The 23,596-nt window shown below is 41.8% G+C and overlaps 3 protein-coding genes and 1 non-coding gene across 5 annotated transcripts; 2 read left to right on the forward strand and 2 right to left on the reverse strand.

Annotated features, from left to right (window-relative positions):
- Nucleotides 1-80: 80 nt before the first annotated feature.
- On the reverse strand, nt 81-10,077 carry lpcat3 (lysophosphatidylcholine acyltransferase 3). Of its 2 annotated transcripts, none has more exons than XM_037453402.2 (13): nt 9,723-10,077; nt 7,675-7,782; nt 6,432-6,541; nt 5,912-6,005; nt 5,635-5,672; nt 4,563-4,741; nt 4,325-4,433; nt 4,147-4,233; nt 3,660-3,823; nt 2,681-2,828; nt 2,209-2,364; nt 1,580-1,723; nt 81-1,483 (listed from the first exon to the last, which is right to left on the reverse strand). In XM_037453402.2, exons 1-12 carry the CDS (start codon nt 9,805-9,807, stop codon nt 1,604-1,606), a joined length of 1,398 nt encoding a protein of 465 aa, XP_037309299.1. In that variant the 5' UTR covers nt 9,808-10,077; the 3' UTR covers nt 81-1,483; nt 1,580-1,603. The 2 variants fall into 2 exon arrangements, with proteins under 2 accessions (XP_037309299.1, XP_037309300.1); XM_037453403.2 differs by having other exon boundaries at nt 6,432-6,538; nt 9,723-10,076.
- Nucleotides 10,078-12,167: 2,090 nt separating this feature from the next.
- Nucleotides 12,168-12,224, reverse strand: LOC119198256 (U7 small nuclear RNA). The gene has a single exon (XR_005114504.1). It is a non-coding gene; the product is annotated as a U7 small nuclear RNA (small nuclear RNA).
- Nucleotides 12,225-13,156: 932 nt separating this feature from the next.
- On the forward strand, nt 13,157-17,269 carry tpi1b (triosephosphate isomerase 1b). The gene is made up of 7 exons (XM_037453451.2): nt 13,157-13,395; nt 15,190-15,313; nt 15,685-15,769; nt 15,926-16,058; nt 16,205-16,290; nt 16,378-16,465; nt 16,557-17,269. The coding sequence occupies exons 1-7, from the start codon at nt 13,287-13,289 to the stop codon at nt 16,673-16,675; spliced, it is 744 nt and encodes a 247-aa protein (XP_037309348.2). The 5' UTR covers nt 13,157-13,286; the 3' UTR covers nt 16,676-17,269.
- A 687-nt stretch (nt 17,270-17,956) lies between these two features.
- LOC119197265 (zinc finger and SCAN domain-containing protein 12-like) lies at nt 17,957-19,323 on the forward strand. The gene is made up of 2 exons (XM_037453437.2): nt 17,957-18,319; nt 18,427-19,323. The coding sequence occupies exons 1-2, from the start codon at nt 18,157-18,159 to the stop codon at nt 19,089-19,091; spliced, it is 828 nt and encodes a 275-aa protein (XP_037309334.2). The 5' UTR covers nt 17,957-18,156; the 3' UTR covers nt 19,092-19,323.
- Nucleotides 19,324-23,596: the final 4,273 nt, after the last annotated feature.

Genomic DNA, 23,596 nt, shown 5'->3' on the forward strand with positions numbered 1-23,596 from the left:
CATACCACCCCCCTTTCGCCCGGTGCCGCACATCAGGCAGTGGGACACACACACACACACTCAATAACCAGAGTCCTTGCTTGAAATGCAGCATTTTAATGAACATTATAAAATTGTATTTGAAAATCACTCCCAACCCACCGTGTCCATTCCAAGTTTTTACTTTGTACATTTGGTAGGAATAAGGCAAAAAAGTAGTCTCTTAACATAGCAATTCACATCAATTAATAATCACCGTGTCATGTATAAATATTACTAAACTCTGCTGCTGCTGCTACAGTGAGGTTTGTCCTCTCCATGTGTGTGTCAGCCTCAGCGAGAGGACGGCAGCGGAACTGGGCCTTTCTCTAGCATGCTGTGGAACAGACAACACGGCCCCCCCTGCCCCCACCATACACAATGTAAATAAAAAAACAAAATGAAGTGCCATTCCCTCAGAGGGATAGGATGCATCTACTTCGCACTTCTTTTGAATACCGCCTGCTGTTTTGAACAGAAGAGCATAAGTGAAACCCATTTTGTTCCTTTCGCTTCCAGTTCAAACGTGTGCCTCCATTTAAAAAGAAAAAAGAAGAAAACCACCTCATTTACAGAGATCAGCGTATTAGGATGAACCAAAACGATCAACTGTTGTGACTTTATGGTTGGGCAGTGCACAAGTCTCCTTTTACCTCTGTGCATTGAAGAGCTTTAGAGGCCCGGAGAGACACAGGAGTGGCGCAGACGGAACAGAGGGAGAGGAGTAAACATGTTAAGGAAAAACATCCAATGCGGAAAGGCAGGAGAACAATGCTAATAATTTCTTGAAATCCCAAAGCTACAAAATGTTCTTATTCATAAAAGCTGTTAAAACTTTAAAAATCAAAAGTACTGTAGAAACATTCATTGATACAAGGCCATTTTGAGTTGGGGATTATTATACAATGTGATTTACAGTGCTCATATAACCACCGGCGACCAGTTTCCATAAACAGGCCCTCTCATTATTATTATTAATATACCTCAACTATCTTTTGCAGGAAGTCTTTTTGTAATAACGAAATTGCCACATAGGCTGGCGCTGTGCTTAAACCTCTTGTGAAGTCTGATGCTGCTAAATGCAGGTGGTAGACGGAGAGAGAAATGGAAAAAACAAAGACACACAAAGACAGACACTGAACCCGTGACTGGTGAGTGCAATTCTGTGTCGACAGCATGTAAGTCTCTCAGGTTCTCCTCAGTCCAACGTTTCTTCACCAAAAAAAAGAAAAAAAAGAAAACAGGAATTCACCCTTGATTGGCTCACAGTTACCCCATGTGGCACGATTTCCTGTAAACATTTCTCCAAATGTTTATAAAAACTCCCTTCCCATTTAAAACACAAAAATATATAGAAATTTATTTTTACATGGACATATATATTACTAAAGGCATTAAAATATTTTCCATTCTGCTCCTTGAAAGTCACAGTTCCCTTCAGTGGATATTTTTGCCTTAGACAGACCTGGAAAGAGACAGATATTTCAATAGTAAAAACATGTATTTACAGCTTTGTCTACAATATTACTTAAACACAATTGCAAAAAAAAGGCCTGCTTACCATGCCAAGTTTTAGTAGCACGTTTTAATCCTGCTTTGTCGGGCTCCGTTCTTTCTTAGGCACCAGCGCCTTACGGATGTATGGCAGGATTAAAAAGGCTAGGAGGAAGAAAACGTGACCACAGAAATAGATGGACGAATACACCTGAAAAACAAAAAGGCCAGTTATTAATTAAATCAAAATCCACACCTGTTCTCTTTTTCTCATCAGACGCTACCAGAAAGGGTCCAGTCTCTGTGGGGCACCTGACACCGCTGCTCTTTACATCCATTCCTCCCCTTTCAGGTCACACATGTGCCTCACTAAGCCCTGGTGTACAAACACTCTCCACTTTCCTACTCGCAGTGGCCAGATCAACACAGCCGGCGTGACGGATCGCTCCACCCATGTCTGAAGACCATCTTATAGACCTCTTCTGGTTGCTGAGTCTTTCCACTGCCTTTGTCAATGCTCATGGTAAATTACTTTGTACCGTAAACACCACATTTGTGATGTACGACAATCCAATGATATAATACGATACAAATAATGTTCCGTTGACTGTGTAAATGCAGCACCGTTGCTGCTCATCCTGGATTTGCCTACGTCCACCCCATTAAAAACAAGTGCAGAATGGGGATTTGTCTTACCTTGAGCCATTTGTCATAGGTGAAGAGGCAGAATGGCACAAGGGGGTAGCCCATGAAGAGCCAGTGGAGAAACTGCTGGACTACATAGATGAGAGGGTAGAGCGCGCTGTTGGCCAGCTTTGACAGCAAGGGACTGTCCCTCACTAGTGCCAGGGCCTGTCACATACAAACAGACACACGTATTCCAGAATCCTTAAATACAATAAAGCATTGGTTATATAATACATCATTGTGGCATTGAGACTGCGGACCATGATTAATTAAGAGTACATTCAGCAGTGAGGTGCATTGTGATCAATGGTATTTAATGACAAGACACTGTCTCTTGAAATTGATTTTTTATAAAATGCAGACACAAGTGCAAATAAAGCCATTACTGAGAAAATCAAGCACAATAGTCGGATTCTTGCACACACTACTAATTATGGTTAGGTTCCCCATTCTCACATCCTGCCGTGTGTCTGTAAGGTACCTGTCTCTCTACAGTGATGATAAAGAACTCCATGGAGAAGCAGAGGAGGTATCCGGAGTGAAGACCATGCCAAAAAGTCAGAAAGAGGAGTGTGGTCACATGAGACAGGGACTTATTGCCCAGGAACCGCAACCGTTTGAAGACATGTCTTTAAAAAAAAAAAAAAAAAAAAAACAGACATCAAGTTAACGGTTTTGGATTGCTTCGCTTTGACAGAGAAATCTGGGCAAGAGGAGTAAAATAAATAAATAAATAAAAAACACACAAGACTGCTATTGCTGCCTACATGGTAAGCATTCACTCACCTGAAAGCACTCGTTGCATAGCAACTGAGGTTATAATAAAACATTTACACAACTTTACATCGACAATTCAATGCTAGTCCAGACTCTGTTACAATATCTTATAAAAATATGCACACATTGGACTTTCAATACAGTGTACTTTTTCCTTACAGTGTACTGGTGACACACTGAAGTGTCAGCTGTAGAGTGCTAAGTCAGATGAGTACATTCAGTAACTGGTTTCCTTTCTACTCCAAGTTGAATATTAGACAGGACTAAAAATAGATATATGGAAACCTACTTGACCAGACTCCAAAGAAACACTGGCTTGTTATTCAGCCTCCTCACTATGAGCTCTGCAGCCCCCCAGTCTCACCACCCCATGTCTCAAGGCAAGTCATTAATGGCTTATACCACCTGTTATTCTGATCCATAGCCTCTTTTGTATCGTGTGTTTTGAAAAGTTTCTTATTATTATGCTTTGGCAACTTTGCATTGTATGCAAACAAACGGCGAGGCCCTGGCAGGAGTTACTGTGCTAATCGCTTTGCATAGAGCAGTGCATCATAGGCATATTGGATTGAAATGGGATCCGGTCTACTTCACTGCTATAATCTTTGTAAATATTTAACTTTTACAACCTGGCTTTGGAGACAAGCTCAGAGAGCATCACAGATTTCAGGCTCAGCACTGACCTGGCAGCCCAGGCGTTTGTGTTGATGTTGAAGGAAGAGATGGTTCCTCCAAACAGTGGCGTGGTTTCAAAGACCCACACCTTCATATTGGCACAGGCATCCCACTTGTGCTCTCCATCCACCATGCCATTGTAGCCTAGTCCAGATAATATACATACACCTTCCTGTAACACAAGCCCCACCCCCCCCAGAAAAAAAGGTGTCATTTGCTTGATCACAACTTGAAGCACTAAACCCTTCTAAAATGTACCTGGTAGTTTGGGTTGGTTAGGGTGTGCCATGAAAATACATCCAAGCATGCATGTATTAGTGTATGCAAAGGTATGTAAAGGGTGCAGTTTTACGGTTAGTACTCCCATACACAAGTGTCAACCTGGGTTCGTCATGTGACGTAACTTCATGCAAATCACGCCATTTCAAGAACCAGATCAGGAGGCTGTTGCCACCTTTTCTCAAACACAGACTCTCAGATCAAGAGGTGACTTACCGCTATAACCCAACAGCTGACATATTTATACAAGATGATTTTGGCCCAAAGCAGAAGGAACACACAGCGATACCAGAAGGGCTGAGCCTGTGGAAAGGGCAGGGTTTCATATTTAGACACACTGACTGGCCGTACATTGAATAAACGTGATTATTTTTGAACATTTGGTCGTTCTTACATCATACTCATCTGTTAAGAAGTAGCTGTCTGGGTAATAGGGACTAAATATTGCATATATCACCAGGCAGAGAAAACCCAGAGCAAACCTCTTTGAAGCCGGTATAATACTGTAAGAGAATGAAACACGGTGAAGATGGGAGATATTAACTGCCGGGCTGATTAATGGAGATCTAAACAACAATAGTCTTCCTGCTCATTTTCATTTTTTTCACACCATATTTTCGTCATGCCCTTACCTGTTCGGAGGCTGTCCGGGGCAGTCTGTGAGCTCCCCTGCCACCAGCTTCTGGTAGCTGCGCAGTGTAAACTGAGGCCCCACCAGGAAGCCCCCGTAGAAGTAGGAAAAGCCACACACCTCCAGCAGGGAGGGCACAGACGGCAGGGCTGAAATCTTCTGCTCTGAAGTCAGCTGAGACTGGGGGTTTGAAGGGTATGGAGAAAGAGAAAAGAGGGCAGAAAAGTCATGTCAGGAGGAGTCAATCACAATCTAGACAGACACAAAACTCAACCTCCCTAAACAGTGTACTGGAAGGTGATAGAATAAACAGATTAATTGTAAAACACTACTTCAAAGCAACCCAAAGACACTGAAATAAAGCAACATACGGGGCAGGTAACTGACTACTAGCTGCATTAGAGAGTGACCAAGCATGCTGTAGAGAGACAAGTGAGGGGAAGAAAAATAGAAACAAAAAGTAAAAGCTGCTCGACTAACAGAATTGCTGAAACAGAATACTATTCAAACCATGGGCGGAAGCTAAAACAACAAGGATTGTTATGACTTGGGCACCTGACAATATCGTCAATACAGTCATCAATTGTTTTAAAACTTATGGTCTACTTTATGGCGGAATCATCCTTCACAACCGACCGGTGTCAAGCACATCTATAATGCAAAATGATATCAATGTGTTTGAGCTGTTTATCGTGAGTGACATATTTTTTAGTGAATAGAGCCGTAAGACCAGGCAGATAGCGTTTACAGAGAATGTGCAATTCCCAATCCATGCTTTGTAAATACGCCCCAGAATGCAAATATCCCGCTTCTCATATGGTTTTGTGTTGTGCCATTGTTCCTTTATAGAAAAATAAAAAAGACGACCCCACATGCGATTTACTTAACGGGATCATCTGCTTGTGGGGAAAACCCATCAATGTTCTTTTCATTAGAAAACGCGTTTAGAGAAAAAGATGCAAAAAAAAGGACACGGGAACAAAAATAGATGAAAAAATAACAAAACATCCCAAGACAGACACCATCAACATGTAGACAAATGAGGCAAAAGCAAGAGAGATCAACCAACTCACTGGTTCCTTCCCGCCGTCATAGTAATCATATGACAAACCTGTAATCAGAAAATGCAACTGGTGTCAGAATCTATGTTAGGGTGACTAAACTGTCCTTTAAAAAATAAACAATATTTGGCATGCAAAGGCCATTCAAGCAGTTAATCAGTGTTAATCTATTACTAGAGTAAAAAGGAAAGATTGCAAAATTGCTAACAGGAAGAAAGTCAAACGGCAGAACATGTATTTTATGACCAAATTAGGTTTGTCAAGCAGAGGAGTGCTGAAATCAACTCACCAACAAGCTTGAGTGTGAGGACACACTGCGGCATGGTCCACTTGATGTCATACTCCTCCGTCGCCGTGTAGTAATATCCTGCCAGCAGGTATACCTGCAGAGAGGACAAGACGGTAATTTAGCACACATCTGCATTGACCCAAACACATTGCAGGGTGTCAGCCATTAGTAACGTAATCCAACTCTTTTTCTGTGTAAATTTTTTTTTTAAATAAAATGTTTACACTACAGGCCGTCTTGAAATGTGACCAATTAGTGCAAGAGCGTGCAAAAAACAAACAAAGAAAACACTCCCACAGGAAGCATATGACATCTAACAATTATTCTTTATAGTGGGATTTTAATACATGTGTTAAAGGGTGCGTTGCCATTAAAAAGGCAATTATAGAATGCAGATGCAGAAATACAACGTCAGACTGCGCAGACTAACGGTCAGGACCTGAGACAATGCAGTAAAAACAAAAAGTGGACAAAAAGAAGCTGAATAAGGGGAGAAAAAAAAAACACAGAGACACCGTACCATTTGAAAGGTAAAGCTGCTCAGGACCGTTGTTACAGTCCTTCCCATGAGCCTCAGCATTAGGAATTGGACAAGGACGCATACTGCAGAGTGATAGATCTGGGGGCCTGGAAGAGAGAGAGAGGCATGAGAGAAGAGGAGAAGGGCTACGGGGGGAGTCAGTCAAGAGTGACCTGTAGAACTGGATATGAAAGCAGCATTTTCTTCTCCTTGGTTCAGTATCGGCATAATATAGAACAAGGCAACTCCACAATATACTGGGGATTGCTGTTAAAAAAAGGGTTTAGAAGCAAAAAAAGTATTCCACGAGGAAAAAGATAACCAACAGACCTGCTGTAAAATCCAAGTGCAGCCAGAACAGAACAAAGAAAAGAGAAAGACATTGATGTTAGCTGCTTGCGTTTACTCCAGCCACTCGCATCCACGAGGAAGCTCCATCCATTCATCCTTTCATCACCATCTGGAGCGGCATGTGTTAACATTGTTGTCACTTTGGCAATATAGGGTTTGATAATCAATGACATTTTTCTGGAAACCTGCAAAAAGTCAGTGGTTCCAGCTTCTCAAATGTAAATACTTGTATTTTTTCTTTTTAATATATAATTTCCATTACTGATCAGACAATACAGGGCAAGTAAATGGATTACTAATAACAGTAAGATATGGTGAATACAAGTTACAACAGCTCAAGGAAATCTGTTCAACCCCCTTGCTGGGTTCTACGAACTACGAATAAAAGATCTAATGTTTTCTATCATACGTAGCAAATCGATTTACATTTGAGAAGTAGGAAGAGATAAATATTTACCAACTCTTAAGAAAATTATTAAAGCACGTAAAAAAAAAGCCAATTGTCAGACGATCTACTTAGTTTATGTTTACAGCTCTAAATTCAAATCATCTTTGGGTTCGTAAGCCAACACTTTGGGCCTCCGATCTAATCATAAACCACCCGTGTAGATTTCAAATTAAATCAGACTTTGCTTGCTGGCTTTTTTTCCTTCCTCTCACAAGGGGGGTCTCCTCTCTGTTTGTGTATAACACTTTGATGATCGCCTAACACAGACTGCACCACGAAAGACAAGACATAAGACAAGTGCTGAAATGTTAACGATAATGTAACCATGCACACTACTAAAAACCAAATTATAAAAGACTTTAGTAATGTTTTTGGAAGAAAAGATTACATTGAAACGTGTTTGTTACACATTAGTGTTTACAGTGAACTTGCTCCTCAACTCACCAAAGTTGAATGCTGCCAGAGCAAGTCCAGAGAAAGTGTGGAACAAGTGTATGACCGTGGCAGGCTTGTAGAACAGGAAACGCCGGTACACCAGAGCACAGGGATAACCTGCGGGACAGGAAAGAAAATCCAAAGCATTAAAGCTAAAGTATACAGCTTCCTATCACCCGATCACACCCCCCTGATAAAGGCGGAAGACCAATTCCCTGAACCGTTCTCCTTCCTGGAACAAGTTAAAGCTCTGTAAAGAGTGTCAAAGTAGGGCACCAGATTCTATGCATCTTAATAGAAAAACACTACCTGTAATGTAGAGAAACAGTTAAGAAATCATTTTCCAGATGCCTCTATTGAGTTACTTTAAAGGGTCTAATAATTGTATACATTTATGAATGACTTGGTCCCACTAGCTAGTGTAGGTGTAACCAAATCCTGATGGAGCGTAGTCGTCTTCATCATTGCCATCCATTAACATGTACCTTCATGATGATGAAAAAGGGCTAGGTGGTATATTTTCAATCAATGTTTTACATTTACCAGCCTGATGCCATAAATACTCACTGTTATATATTAACACTAGAATATTCATGGTTGTCTCCTCTTTGAGTAATGTTTTCTTGCGGTGCCCTGCTGCTTAATAAGGGGTAGCCTGTTTAAGGCTACTATTAAACGGACATCTTCTTCTAGCTTCTAGCTTCTAGCTCATTCGTTTTACCCTACCCATGGTGTTTGTTGACATTAGACAATTACAGAATAACTGTAGTTGTATCCGTTGAAAACGTTTGTATCCAAGAAATCCAGTATGGAGCTGCAGTTGTGGGGAATTAGTCGACTTAAAAAAAAAAAAACACACACACACACACACACACGATTACCATGTAGTTGCTTTTGCAAAGCAGTTTACTGACCAAAGCCTAAATCTACAGTCCATGTACAGTGGAGGAATTGTTGAGGCTTTCAGTCTCCACTTGTGTAGAGCAAAGGCCGTTATTACGTTACGTGCGATACTCAGTGGGACAAGGAGCGGGACACGGGCCTACTGAACTTTTTTTTTTGGGGGGGCGTTAGAGTGAATGTGGCCTTTGACTCAGCTATCGCATTGTTGGTGTGAAGCAACACAAGAGAGACGAACAGACGTGTCCATGTGTCAGATCAAAGTTCAGCAAGGACAGTGTGTAGGACGGCCTCCCCCAGCCAGACAATGACATTCAGGCCCTGTGCTCCTATGGAAGCCCCCCCCATCTATTAAAAGGCACCTCTCAAAAACAGGAGATCTCAAATGATTGCTCACATGAAAAATACATTCAAGCCCCTCCGTGTCAATCTGCCCTCTACTCAACTGAGAGGGGAGTGGGGGGGATTAGGAGGAGGGGGGCATATTGTGGCAGTCTGTGCTCCTTTTTTTTTTTTAATCACATAATATCCCTGCCCCCAATAATTTAAGAGACGATCCTCTTCACTGAGCCCAACAAAACAATGCCACCCATTTTTGAGGGTCTGCTTTGGGTAGCTAACTGTCAAGCTAACTTGACCCAACGGTCCAGTGAGTTAGCTCACCCCAACGTGAATATATCCAAGGAGGAAGGGAAGTGAAAGTTCGACAGCTGGAAATATTTGACACCCACCTACTGAAACGTGTCCCCCTCCACCCCCACCACCACGAGAGCACAGTCATGCCGGTTGTCAACAGCCACAAGTTACGCGTTGTCGCGACAACTCAGCCGCGGGTCGATGATTTTATGGAAGGAGACGCGGTCTTCTGAAGCGTTTTTACGGTGCGCAACTTATATCGATCGGTTTGTGCGTGGTTCCTTTCGGGTGACTGTTAATCTAAGGTTACGTTAAATAAAACGGTAGCCTAGTACATCTGGTTCCGAAGCCTGTGCGTGTGTGTGTTTGTGTGTCACAGCTGAGAACCGCCAAACCGAAACGCTGCATTAGCGGTGCGTGTCTCGGTTAACGCGGAGCGCTTAAAAGAAAACTTGTCACCCGGGGGATCGACGCCGTGACACCTTTACAAACTCAGGCTGAAAACCCCCCAATAAACTCACCGATTAAAATAGAGAGAAGTAGTCGAACCGCTGGCTCCGGGGCAGCTAGGGACTCCGACAGATTCTCCAGCAAGGGAGCCGCCATCTTGCTTGTGGGCGGAAACGTCTCTTCGCGACGGTTCAGTGAACTCTACTGACTCACGGGAGACATTCACACACACGCGCACACACGCTCCGGTTTTAAAGGGCCGCGCCACGGTTCAACCTCCCTTCCAAGTTAAATCTCGTTCTCCTCCTTCTTTTCTACTTACTGCTACTGTTATCTTTACCACGCGGCCACGAATACAGTGCGTGCCTGAGGATTAGGTTGACAGGTGCGGTCCGACGTAAGTGAAGCAAACCAGTAGACTAGTGCAGCAGAGTGGGTGAAGATTAACCAGATTAACACTGGACAGCGGAAGTAGGCCCCCTGGTGACGGCTCACGGGAACAACATGACAAAAAGGGAATTTGCCATTACCGAAATTCTATTCTCATCAAAAATAAAAACGTTTTTTTTTTATTTCTAAAAACGTCCAACTATGGAAGCCCATTTCCGCCACAAAAAAAAAAAAAAAGAAGGGTGAGAAAGTCGAAATTATGACTTAAAAAGTCGAAATTATGACTTAAAAAGTCGAAATTATGACTTAAAATGTCGAAATTATGACTTAAGAAAGTCGAAATTATGACTTAAAAAGTCGAAATTATGACTTAAGAAAGTCGAAATTATGACTTAAAATGTCGAAATTATGACTTAAGAAAGTCGAAATTATGACTTAAAAAGTCGAAATTATGACTTAAGAAAGTCGAAATTATGACTTAAAATGTCGAAATTATGACTTAAGAAAGTCGAAATTATGACTTAAAAAGTCGAAATTATGACTTAAGAAAGTCGAAATTATGAGATAAAAAGTCGAAATTATGACTTAAGATATGCGCATGCGCAGCTTCCAAAGGTCAAACGTTTTTCTAGCCACTGACTATGTGCAATTATTTGACAAGTACAAAAAACAGTCGTAAAGCCTCTAAGCTCCAGTAGCCGATGGCGTAAGGCATCCGTCCTGGATATGTTGTTATTTTGCTCGACATGGTTCGAATCCAGGTTGTGGCGATCTTTCATTAATATATATTTTCTTGAATTACTTTCTTAAATGTCTGTGATGCACGTCACTGTATGACCGTCTGAACATAAAATCCTCTTATGTCCAAATGTTTCGGTGGTTCCAGGCTGCAGCCTCGCGAAAAAAGTATCGATACACATGTTTGGAAGTGTTCCATGATACGCCACCAAACCAGTTGTCTTGGCTCACCCTGAACCAAAAGGTTTTCTTGCCACTGACGATGTGCAACTTAATAAGACGTATTGAAATCAGCAGCCGCACCGGACAGCTCGGTTGGCCGACGGCGTAGCGCCGCTGTCTTATAAAGTGTTTCTGCTTTGCTCGACTGCATGGGTCGAATCCAGGTTGCGGCGATCTTTTAATAAATGTATGTTCTTGTATGTTCTGTATTTCTTTATACGTGGCAGTGATGTAGTGCTCACTTATACAATCGTAATCGCTGCATTGGATATGGGATGCATTTTGAACATTTTCAGCAATATGTTTGCGAATGTGTGACAGATCAGGTGACCGAGGCAGACAACATCTGCCGCTGTCGGGGCAAAACAAACACGCACGCGTAGTCAAACCAGTAGGTTCAAAAACCAGTAGCTATGTTGATGTTGCTGTAACGTCATCCCCCTTTGAGGAATACAGAAAACACATCGCTGATTACTAACAGTATTAATTTCCGTGTATGAATCAACATCACAAAGGATAGCGTATACATTGCAAAACCAGCGACGTTGTGACCGCGTCACGGAAGCTGCGCATGCGCATATCTTATCTCATAATTTCGACTTTTTAAGTCATAATTTCGACTTTTTAAGTCATAATTTCGACTTTCTTAAGTCATAATTTCGACTTTTTAAGTCATAATTTCGACTTTCTTAAGTCATAATTTCGACTTTTTAAGTCATAATTTCGACTTTTTAAGTCATAATTTCGACTTTCTAACCCTTCTTTTTTTTTTTTTTGTGGCGGAAATGGGCTTCCATATCCAACCACTGGACACAAAAGTATATACTATTTCAGAAAGTGTAGATGAACAAATTATCAACAGATAAACGGTAGAGACCAGTCTAGTTGCATGAACAGTATCGGACCGAAAATAAAGGTTGTGTAAAGCTATTAGTACATTATAAAAACGTACAAATGCTGCCCCTTTGAGGATGAACGTGTTACATCTGACGCATACTTTAATTAATCAGTTGTAGAGTTATAATGTATATATATTAGCGATCGTATTTTAGAACTCCTATGCTCCGCGTCATTTATTAATCAGTACTTTGCATATATACGTACGCATAGACGATATCATTTCACGTTCATGCGTTAGTACGTTAATTGATATTCAACAGCCTTAGTGGGGCTTCTCATTAAGAGAAACCTGCTAGAAAAATATCTAAAGAGCAAATAGATTCCTGTAGTTTATACGTGAGACTGGCAGTACTTGTACACCGAATGTATGCCTTATCTCCACGGTTTCATTTTATCTCCAGTCACAACAAACCAAGTAACTACCATATTAACAAGGTTGGAGCATATTATTATGACAAACATTGTCTTAAACACCTGGGAATATGCACATAACAACACATTTTCTACTTATTTTCTACCGCAATGCAAACTGGGTATGCAAAACAGACTGAAAACCCTCCAATCAGATATCTTCAAATTGTGGCATCGGCCAGGCGCATAGAGGATTGTGGGACTTTTGTCGTCTCGGCCAATCAGGCGGTGGATCGTCATAGCGTCGTCCTCCCTATCACAGATCACAATGTCACAGTGAATCATTTTTTGTGATAAATGTGGTCAATTATTTGGTCAAAGTTTTTGTTGTTTCCATTGTAAGACAATACATAAATATCGATTAGTCTATAGTCTATTTATATTACATATATTACATTGGCATTCATAATTGTTTATTTGCTACAATTATCGTGGCTTTGATTGATAATAAGTTCCTTAAAATGAAATATCAAATGTCTGATTGTAATGAGACATTTTAAATTGTATTAGGTTAAAGTAAACAGGAAGTTGTGCTTTTTCTGAAGTGATGTAACTTGGCAGTTTCAAAACTGCAGCTTAAGATCAGTTCAGAAATTTGTGGAAAGAACCGTTTATTTTTTAGCTGTTCATTATAAAGCAAACATGGTTCCGCTGGAATGACAGGTGTATTTATAATTTCAACTTAATAATTAAGGATAATTTTATCATTGTCGCTTGCAAATACAAGCTGTAATAGTTAGTCCATTTTGAAACAGAGCACTTGAACGCAGCACGCCTCTTCCCGTTTACGGGCCGTCACCATGAACCAATGGAGCCGACGGAGAGGAGGGGTTTAACTTTCCCATGTTCATAAATACCGTGAGCTTCTATTTGCCCACACCTCCGCTGTCACTCCAGGAAAGACCGACGTCGGTGGCCTCTTTCGCTCCCCCGACTTCTTTATTTCTTAGCAAAACCTCAAACAAATCGCAATCATGAGCAGGAAATTCTTCGTTGGCGGAAACTGGAAGCTGAACGGCGACAAGAAGAGCCTCGGCGAGCTCGCGCAGACCCTGAACGCATCCAAAGTGGATCCTAACGTCGGTATGTTTCAGGTTCATCAGCCGTTACACCAAATGCCCCCTCTTTTTTTTAAATGTATCACTTCAGCCACTTGTTTTTTCGTATCAGCATGACATTGATTCCAGCCCCCGTGGCTACTTGCTCGTGGCGTCGTTTCCTCATTCAAAGTCACAGCTGAATCCCTCGGACTCAAAATGGCTCGTCCATTCAATAATTCAATGACACCATGAACCTCACGGACACGCAGCTGCTCATTTTTGACCTTTTCTTTAAAAAACAAACAAATCTACATGTAGATCTGTTTTCAACCGAATAAACACCAACCCCCGGACAGAAATGCCTCAAATGAGGGTGGGATTTTGCAGTGTTGCGGGTTGGGATGTTGAGGGCGCGTTTGCAGCCGCACGTAGACCAGCAGACGCTGTGAGCGTGCATGGTGCATTCACGTGAGGCCTCTCCTCTGCTAACCAAAGAGAATGCAGTGGCCTGTTGTAAGCTTCGCTTGCATGTGGAGTTGGTTTCATACAAGCAGTTGTTGGAAGGCCACAGATGACAATCAGAAATAGACTTAAAGCGCACGTAAAGTAGATATTGTAGGTTTTTCATTCCGTGCATTAATATAAAAAAAAGCCATTGGCGGTGGACTTTGTTGAGGCCTGTTTCCATTCATTGGAATCCACTGTCAGAGCCAGTTGTTCTCCTGCAAAGTTGATGTTATGCAACCTTCAATTTGGTGTACTTTTACACAAATTAGGCTCTTGGTTAGCACTATTCTTTAACCTTGCTCCATTAATGAACCCTCCCTCTTACAGTACCACAGTGACTTGTTAGCAGAATTTTTTTTTAATTTTATTTTTTTAAGTCAGTTTCCACTCCAGACTGATTGTCTTCACATGTTTGGTATTTAATCTCTGGTCCTTCTTACTTGACCTCTACAGAATGCGGCCATGTAGGCAACCTTTAGAAGGCTGAACTCTGACCTTTTTTTTAACTCAGTGAGGCCAAGGCTGGGGACCAATGACCTTTACCAAACCAATAATAACAGGTTTAATATAGACTCTGCTAACGCTAAAGATATTTTCATTTTGAATGTCAGTGTCTTGACTCCACTGCACTCTGGTTAAACCTTGCAGGTTTGATTTGTTAAGATCATTATTGTACAGAATGGAAAGCTTTTTTTCTTCATTTTTTTTTTCATGATAGACTTTGGCATTTGAGTAGCTGTGGACATTTATATTGACATTGCTCATTTGGTTGGATGGATCAATCTGGTGTTTGCTTTCAGTGTTGCTACAACGAGCATTACTATCACGAATAATTCTATGGATGGATATATATACTTTATCCCAAGGGAAAAACATGTAAAACCATTAGTTTTGACTTATGATATGAACTGACCCTTGAAACAGCATATTGAAAAAGATTGCTCTGAATGTTTTATCTACAGTGTGTTGAAATCCTTTTGCATCCGTGCCTTGAACTTGGCAACGGTTCAGTGGGGCGGTCCAGTGGTCCACTGCTTCAGGCTCGTATCATGGAGCGGATGGCTTGGTGGTACCTATAGTCCTGTAATCAATGGGCCGGTGGTATGCATTTTACTGCATGACAGGAATATGAGCAGTGTATAAAGTTTCTTAATTATCTTAACGCAAGAACTTTAATCACCCTTATTTGGCTAACCAAAAGTAACTCCCAAACTATTACTAAAACCTTGTCATCAATGATGTTGGTCTCTAAATACTTAATTTGGTTTTATGAGTACTACAAGTGGTTGCAGACCCTAACCAAAGTGTTTTTTTGTTTGTCTTTGCTCAGAGGTGGTGTGCGGTGCTCCGTCGATCTACTTGGACTTCGCCAGGTCCAAGCTGGACGACAAGTTTGGGGTTGCTGCTCAAAACTGCTACAAAGTTGCCAAGGGGGCCTTCACCGGGGAGATCAGGTGGGTCGTGTGTCCATCAGAGGAACATGGCCGCGGTCAGGTGCAAAATAGTCATCCTTGAATGATCCCTGGGGGTGGGACACTTGCTAAAATCTAATAGAAATAAGGTATTATCTAAATGTAAGTTATGCATTATTTATGCTTAAATATATAAGTAAATGGCAAAACAAGCATGGAAAAATATGTGCATTGAACACTCTGTTTTTTTCCTGTAAATGTGAATTAAAATTTCTGCGAGGTGGGAGAAATGAATGATAATATGTAAATGTACTGATAATGAGCCAATATGGATGGATGGATGGATGGATGAAACGACTTTTAGCACACTTAATAAAATGCATACGTTTTATTCTATGGAATTCTGTCTTCAGCCCTGCAATGATCAAGGACTGCGGAGTTAACTGGGTGATCCTGGGACACTCCGAGAGGCGCCACGTCTTCGGGGAGAGTGATGAGGTAATTCTGGATGACTTTATCGTCACCTTTGCACCCTCTATATTGGCTGTAATGAAGCGCCGCGCTGTTCAGGAAGACCTTTCATCCACCAAGTGAACCAAAAAGGCACCGTTCCTATTGTGTACACTCTGAGCAGGTCCTTGTGTTTTGTGTTAGCTCATTGGTCAGAAGACAGCCCACGCTCTGGAGAGCGGTCTCGGCGTCATCGCCTGCATCGGCGAGAAGCTGGACGAGAGGGAGGGTGGCATCACAGAGAAGGTCGTCTTCGCTCAGACCAAGGTCATCGCAGGTACGCGACCCTCGCCCATCCCCAGAGTGTAAATGTTATAACCAACGTTCACGCGAGGGCGGTCATTTTTTGCCAGCTACAGTGTTGGAAATCCAAATTTGCGAAATAGGAATTCCTGTCTTATCGCATTTCTCGCTCTCTCGCAGACAATGTGAAGGACTGGAGCAAGGTGGTGCTTGCGTATGAGCCAGTGTGGGCCATTGGCACCGGCAAGACTGCGTCCCCACAGCAGGTAAACACTAGTAACCACTGCTAATGATTACCGCAATCTCTTCGCATAACTCGTCGTAACGCACCAGTTTTCTCAATGACTTCTCAGGCTCAGGAGGTTCATGAGAAACTGAGGGGCTGGCTGAAGACCAACGTGTCCGAGGCTGTGGCAAACTCCGTGAGGATCATCTACGGAGGTCAGTTGATGGGGTGTTGCTTGTACCCGTGGTCTTATTTTTCTTTCCCACGGGAGTCTCTTGCTTATGAATCTCTTCTTCTGCTCCTCAGGCTCTGTCACCGGCGCTACCTGCAAAGAACTTGCCTCCCAGAAGGACGTTGACGGGTTCCTCGTCGGCGGAGCCTCCCTCAAGCCGGAGTTTGTTGAAATCATAAACGCCAAGGCATAAAAAAAAAACTGCGCAGCTGTAGTGTGACCACGTCCAGATCAGAGGCCAACTCCACTGATATAATAAAGTTCCATTATCCCTCACTCTCAGCACTTAGTCCTCTTCCTGTTTGTATCCAAAAGTATTTGTGTAATGATGCCATACCCACCTTTTTTCCTTTTTTTTTATTATTTTAAAATCTATTGTCGTGAAGAAGGGACACGTTGACACGTGCACTGAAACGACTGAAGTCCACAGAGAATATTATGCGTGCAAACTAACTTTCACACTAACTGCTCGAGTTATAAAGACTTAAAATTACACCTTGAGATGGACTGCTGGCCCACGCCTTTTACTTGAAGCGTTTACCACCTTTATTTTGTGCAAACCGTGTCAGCATTTGTCATTAAGTTGGATTTGTCTTTTTAATATCCATGTCTGTGGGTAATTATGTTCTGTGGCTTTTACCTCCCTGTAGACGTGTGTGTGATCCTCTCGTTCATGGGCTGCTTTGCCAAAAATACTCATCCATTTCATGGTAATCATTGTGTTGTGGCTGATGGGTATACAGGAGCAAGGCTGTAAGGTAACGTTAAAATAAACTGTTTCAGTGTGTTGGATTGCTTTTCTTGTTTTTATTTTCCAGGCTCCAAACTGGCACACAGCACTCTTGAGACAAGTGTAATGGGACATTAGATTGTAACTCAGATTTTGCAACTTTATGAAAGAAATTCAAAAGAAAATAAACCCCAGAGCTTTTAAGACCTAGTCATCTCTGATGTCAAGGCTTGTTGGTTTCTACCTTAATACCATGTTTCTCTCGCATTCTCCTGACGTCTTGGCAGCTCAGGTCAAAGTTCATGCACAATCTGTCTTCGGCAAATACGTAGTTGTAGGCAAATAGTTGCTGCCCCAGAGTTTTTGTCTTTTAAAAAAAAAAATATATATTCTCACTGTGTGGAAACGGCCAAAGGACTGAAAAACTTTGGGTTACCTCAGGGCTGTATCCACAGTACATACAGGAGGATAAGATAACCAAAATATGGTGTAACCTAAATACAATAGCTAAGGAATAAGGTATCTATTTGTCACGAAACATGGCAGCTATCAAAATAAAGTATTCACAATTTGATATAGTGCAAATATTGTAAAGTGTAAGAAAAGGCCACATGATTGAGAGGGAGGGGGGGGGGGGGAAGTCCCATAGCTACCTGTGGGCCCTACCAATAAATGATCAAATTAAGACTTATTCCCACGTTTCATAAAATAAGTTTTCCCTTTAAAAATCACAACGAGGTATTACATTTGACTAACCTCGTTTATATACATAGCCATTTAATAGATATGGTGTCATGTTTAAAATGTTCTATTTGAATAAGTCCCCCGGCCCAGCAGGGGGCAGCAGCGCCCCACAATGCACCCTTTGTGTGTCCGTGTTTACAAGCGGAGCGTGACGCTCGGGGACTAGAAATCGTCTCCATTGTATCTGTAAACGTCCCAGAATGCAGTCCCTGAGAGCCTTTCTCAGCGAGAGACTCACCGCGGCGGCGGAGGAGATATTCGGAGCCGTCGAAAACACAATAGCCGAGTACAAAGAGGAGATTTCCCGGGCCAAAGATTTAGAAATCAGTCGTCTCAGGACGCAGCTGAGGCTTCTCAAGTCAGGTCGGTTTGAATGGAAGCCGCGTGCGACCAAACCTCGCAAAGCTACGCATTCATTTCGTTTTACACGTGCGATGATTGTCACCGTAGTGTTATCTTTTTACTCCTAGAGCCCCGGTCGGAGAGATGCCTCGGAGTCCAGCTGCAGCAGCTCACCCATCACCACCCTCCTCCTCCTCCTCCTCTTCCTCCTCAGCAGCAGCAGCAGCTCCACCCGTCAGTGCCTTCGGAGGAGCCTCCCGAGTCCCAGCACTGCGAGGAGGACGGCAGCTCCAGCATGGAGCAGGAGCACCCGGAGCCCCCGCAGGTGAAGAAGGAGCAGCAGCAGTTCAAGACCCACCGCGATTTCTGGCAGGGCCACGACGCGGAGGAGCAGCTCGAAAGCCTCGAATCCGACATCAAAGACTTCATCCTGTCTCCTGCCAGCCTGAGGAGCAGCCTGCAGGAGCCCGCGTTGCTCTTCCAGCCGTACCACACGAACCACCACGGCGAGGAGGGCAAAGAGAAACCCTACTGCTGCTCCGTGTGCGAGAAGCGCTTCAGCAACTGCTCCCACCTCGCGGCTCACATCAGGACGCACACGGGAGAGAGGCCTTACAGGTGTGAAATATGCAGGAAGACGTTCATCACGACGAGCGCCCTCAACAGACACCAGACGATCCACACGGAAGGGAAACAATTCGTCTGCAATTATTGTGGCAAATCCTTCAAATGGATGGAGTCTCTAGGCAGACACGTTAGAAGCTTACATAAGAGGGAGAACATGCTCGTATGACCCTCTTTGAAAGTAATGTCCCCCGGATCAGTCTTATGTTTAGACATTTACGATTTACTAAAACACTTGAGCAAAAAATGTTTCGTTTTATATAGTTTGTAGTAAATTATATTGTGCATGGATCTCATTAAGCCTTGAAAGCCAGTAAAAAATGTGCAAACGAAGTTTTCATTTTATAAATATGTTATGGTGAATGTTTTATTTACCAATAAAATGGAACTATTGGCATTTTTGAATGGGTTATCCTTTCTCCTGCAGGAACAAGAGCGGGGTAGTTGCACAGCGCTCCAGTAGGTGGCAGTAACCTCTCAGTCAGGAGTCCTCACAGTCAAAACATTCAAATTCTGAGGATAAAGCATTTTTACCAGTGGTTTAAAGCAAATAAGTGTATTTACTCAAATACTGGAATCCATCGTATTTCACATGAGTATTTTCAGATTCAGGATAATACTACAAAATAAAATTCAGAAACTAATTGGGATGTAGTAGTATTCTTTTATTTATTCATCCAATTTTTCTAATTCCAATTTTGCTAACTTTTGCGAAAACGTTATATAAATATTTGTTTAATTTAAATCTCAAAATTGTTTCAACAAATACAAGTTTTTATATTCCAGATTTGTGTAAATTGTTTCCTTTTCAAATTTAGCCATGTTTATAGGAAGTCAGATTTATTTTCTTTTTCTGTAAATTATTTCTGTTTCTTTATTTAGTTGTACAAATAAAACGTTAATAAAAAGTATGAGGTTTACTTTAAGAAGCTTAGATTTATTTTTGAAGTGATTTTTAATAAATACTTTATGTTTTTCTTAAGAATTATTTTTAGCATTTATTGATTGTAAATCCTGTAGGTTTGCTGTTACCAATCACAAGTGTGTTAGAATAAAGATGATCAACTGACTACAAAACACCAGTTCTTTAATATGGTGGAATGTTTTCAGCAAATATTTTTTTCTTCGATACAGGGAACTTTTTATAACGATTTAAATGGAACAATGAGTGATGGAGCCCTTTAGCCAAAGAGCTAATGGGAAACACATTGCTCTTTTTGGAGATTCAGCAGGAAAACCTTCTGATCATTTATAAACTAGACTGCTCAAAGTGACTGAACAAAGATTTTACCATTGATTATGGAAAAGTTAAAGCATCAATCTGTGAATACTTATGTGTCCAGACAGTGGAAAAATCCTTTTAGGATGATTTCAAACCTAAACTCTCCTCTACTGTTAGGCAGAGTCCCATTGCACAAGTCATATTTATTTCAATCCAGATTGTCAATTTCAAAGAGATCTTGTGTCATGCTTTTAATTGCCCACTTGTATTAAGTGGTTTACTGAACAGTGTGGCTGAATGTGCAAGAGAGCTCTCCAATAAGTCAGGGTACCCTGTAATAAGATTCCACTTCAACAAGATCTTCTACAACATTGAGGCATGAATAAAGAACGGCGCTGGCCACTAAGCACAGTTATTATAAACACTTCAAGTTGTTTTATTGAGCAAGCTGACGCATAAAAAGAAAGAGTATGAACTGAAAAAGTCTGGAAATGTCTGTAGGTGCTCCTTAAATATGTTGGGCACCGAACTGGGCCACAATACCAACAATCTCATTACTTGAAATGTAGATTTTAAAGACTTGTAGCTACTATTCATGACACAACAGTTTGAACTCAACCACTGCTGCCGCTGATACACTGTATGCAAACTGTGACTCACAAATTCACCCCTGAATATAATGCCTTCATAATGAGGGTGAAAAAGTGTGGCTCAGTTCAAAGCTTTTGGCCGAACACAAGTAGTACAAAAGTGTGTGTGAACATCTCACACTACAACCATGCGCTTGTAGGTGGGTGCCGCGTCTGGACTCCTGGAAATAAAGGGTTTCCACAAGAGTTGTGCGACTTGTTCTCGGGGATTTGTTGCCACTCACTCCTGAGTTGGGTGTTGGTGCCTGACAAATAGTCAGCGTTCCAGTTCGCCCCAAAAGGTGTCGGTTGGGCTGCAGGTCACCACACCACACGGGGCGTTGCCAAATCGTAGCCATGAAGCTGGAAACACAGACTTTTGGACTTGACACAGATGGAAAATAGAGGAGTGTGAATACGTTTTCCAATAAACCATGAGGGTAAGCCACAGCACAGGGACACTGAAACCCAAAGCAGAATAGCATGTATTACTGAATTATAATTATTATTGCATTGAAGTGCTCTTCACACTATACTGCTGGCTTTCTAATATACAAATTGTTTGAATCCTCCAGCTGGGTTATATATCGTATATCAGCATCAATGTCCTTTTTATTTCTTAATATTTACTGCTGTCATCATTAAGCATTACATTTATGAATGTGTTCAATTTCTAAAATATGGCATGGCCAACAACAGCTCAAACCCAACATTGTGTTTGGTCAAACAGAAGCTTTTCCATAATAACCAACCACCACATGGATGTATTTGTTTTTTATTCATAAACCGGCACTGTTTTCTATTTCTATTGGAAAGACTAGCTTACTTTGTACCTTGAATTCCCAGAGAGGACAATAAAAACTCCCAAGGGAACAAGTATGGCAAGTAAATTCAAAGTGGAGCTTTCCACACATGACGGATGAGAATGAAACGGACACCGTGGCGGCTTCTCCAACTGTCGTCACCTCAAACAGCTGTTGTTTAATAAATGGGTTGAGAGAAGCCTCGTGAACCCATTCCTTTCAATTCTGTTCCTCGAGCCCCAAAAACATTCATCCATTCTCTTTAATAAATCATAAACTGTTTTAAATGTGGGCTACGTATAACGTATTGCCATTGACATAGAAAACTCTCCATTTTCCCGGCCTTACCGGGTTTGTTCTTGAAGCTGGTTGTTAAGCGCTGAGATGTTGAAGATTCTTGCAGACTTCCTGCTGTGTAGAGTGGAAGGAGGCAGAGAGCTCTGGTCCCCCGCATTCCATCTACAACCACTTAAGAAATGATTTCAGCAAGGCCATAAGGTGATCTTTTGGGATCATCTTCTTCAGGCCGGTGTGGAGTGAGGAAAAGGTCAGAAGAGTCTCATCGTACAGGTGAGAGGGGGTGAAAACACAAAGGGAAACTCTATGGCAGTGTAGATTGACCTCACTGGAAACTTTAGAAGTTGGTGAATTAATTATTTTACTTTTTTTGGACGAATGTCTGTAGTAATGCTTTCTTTGGATGACAGCGTTGATAGTCAGAGCTTATTGTACGTAGAACCAGCTTCACATTCACCTGCTTTTAGAATGCATCTACTGTACTAGACCAATATAGTACATTGTATAGTACACCATGCTATATAAATGTATAAAATACTGTATAGTACACTGTGCTGTACAAATGTATAGTACACTGAGCGAGATGTGATTAGTTCCCATTTTTTTTGCGGTTGTGATGATACATATAATTATAAACAATCTCATAATCTACAGGGACGCTGAAGTCTTAACCTGACACTATCCCAGTGCACTAAACCTTTCAAAGTAGTACTAAAAGTAGGGCAAGAGAATAAGAATGAATTACCGAGACCGAGATCTTTGTCCGAGACTTGAAAACAAGAGCTGCTAAGAATAACATTTATTTTACATCCTATATTGCCAGAAGAGGCTGTATTTATAACTCTAGGTCTAAATGAAATGCAGCGTTTAAACATCTTTCATCTACACCTTTCATAACATTCTTATCCACCCTGAGGGGGGACAGATGAAGTGCTAAGAATATCTCTCAGATGTGATGCCACCAGAGGGGAAAATCTGATTTGTCCTGCTAGAGGATACTTTACATTATGTTGACACACTTATTCAAGGTGACTTTAAATGACACACAGCCTACATACCAACAAACGAGCATGGCCTCCCCTACAATGTCACTCTCCTGACTGGGATGTTTTCACAGCTAAGGCTATCAAGCAATCAGTCGAAGATTGTATTCCAAAAATAAAGAAAAGTGATGTAGACTTTAATTGTAAAGGTTCTGGAGTTCGATGTAGAAATCTGCGAGCCAGCAGTGGTTCTGTCTCATAAGATGAAGGCTGTATTCAGTGATCCGTGTCCTTTTGAAGGAGATTCCTCCAGCCAGACACGGTGAGAAAACACACAGCCCTGAACCTTCAACGGTAAATCACACTCTCACACCTCCTCCTTTCGTTCTCCTTTTTCATTTCTCTCTCCCTCTCTATATATATATTTATTTATTTATTTTCATTTTTGCTGTGCAGTAAGGAATGCTCGCTCTACAGGGTGGCTGGTGTTCACTGGAGCGCCTCAACTCCCATGTTCACACTCATCCCATGTGTCTCCTATTAGCTACACTCAACCAAGAGAGGGAGGGACACATAGAAAGAGGGAGGGAGGGGGGGGGGGGTTCAGAAAGAAAGAGAGGGAGAGGGGGAGGGGGAGGAGAGTCAGGAATTTGATATGCTTTGTGCATGAGTGACTTGTATAAAACAAAGACGGGGCAAATAGTCTGAATGTGTGTGAGTGGGGGGGGGGGGGGGGGGGT

This window comes from Pungitius pungitius, chromosome 11, assembly GCF_949316345.1.
Source record: "Pungitius pungitius chromosome 11, fPunPun2.1, whole genome shotgun sequence".
NCBI lineage: Eukaryota > Metazoa > Chordata > Actinopteri > Perciformes > Gasterosteidae > Pungitius > Pungitius pungitius.

What these genes read in the sequence shown, in the direction of transcription:
- lpcat3 (XM_037453402.2), bottom strand. Translation starts at nt 9,807, where the DNA reads ATGGCGGCTCCCTTGCTGGAGAATCTGTCGGAGTCCCTAGCTGCCCCG. An exon ending in ATGACGGCGGGAAGGAACCA is followed by an intron (nt 4,742 to 5,634) that starts GTGAGTTGGTTG and finishes TCAAACCCCCAG; the next exon opens with TCTCAGCTGACTTCAGAGCA. An exon ending in ACAAACGCCTGGGCTGCCAG is followed by an intron (nt 2,829 to 3,659) that starts GTCAGTGCTGAG and finishes TTTTTTTTAAAG; the next exon opens with ACATGTCTTCAAACGGTTGC.
- tpi1b (XM_037453451.2), top strand. Translation starts at nt 13,287, where the DNA reads ATGAGCAGGAAATTCTTCGTTGGCGGAAACTGGAAGCTGAACGGCGAC. An exon ending in CAAAGTGGATCCTAACGTCG is followed by an intron (nt 13,396 to 15,189) that starts GTATGTTTCAGG and finishes GTCTTTGCTCAG; the next exon opens with AGGTGGTGTGCGGTGCTCCG. An exon ending in TCTTCGGGGAGAGTGATGAG is followed by an intron (nt 15,770 to 15,925) that starts GTAATTCTGGAT and finishes GTTTTGTGTTAG; the next exon opens with CTCATTGGTCAGAAGACAGC.
- LOC119197265 (XM_037453437.2), top strand. Translation starts at nt 18,157, where the DNA reads ATGCAGTCCCTGAGAGCCTTTCTCAGCGAGAGACTCACCGCGGCGGCG. An exon ending in GCTGAGGCTTCTCAAGTCAG is followed by an intron (nt 18,320 to 18,426) that starts GTCGGTTTGAAT and finishes TTTTACTCCTAG; the next exon opens with AGCCCCGGTCGGAGAGATGC.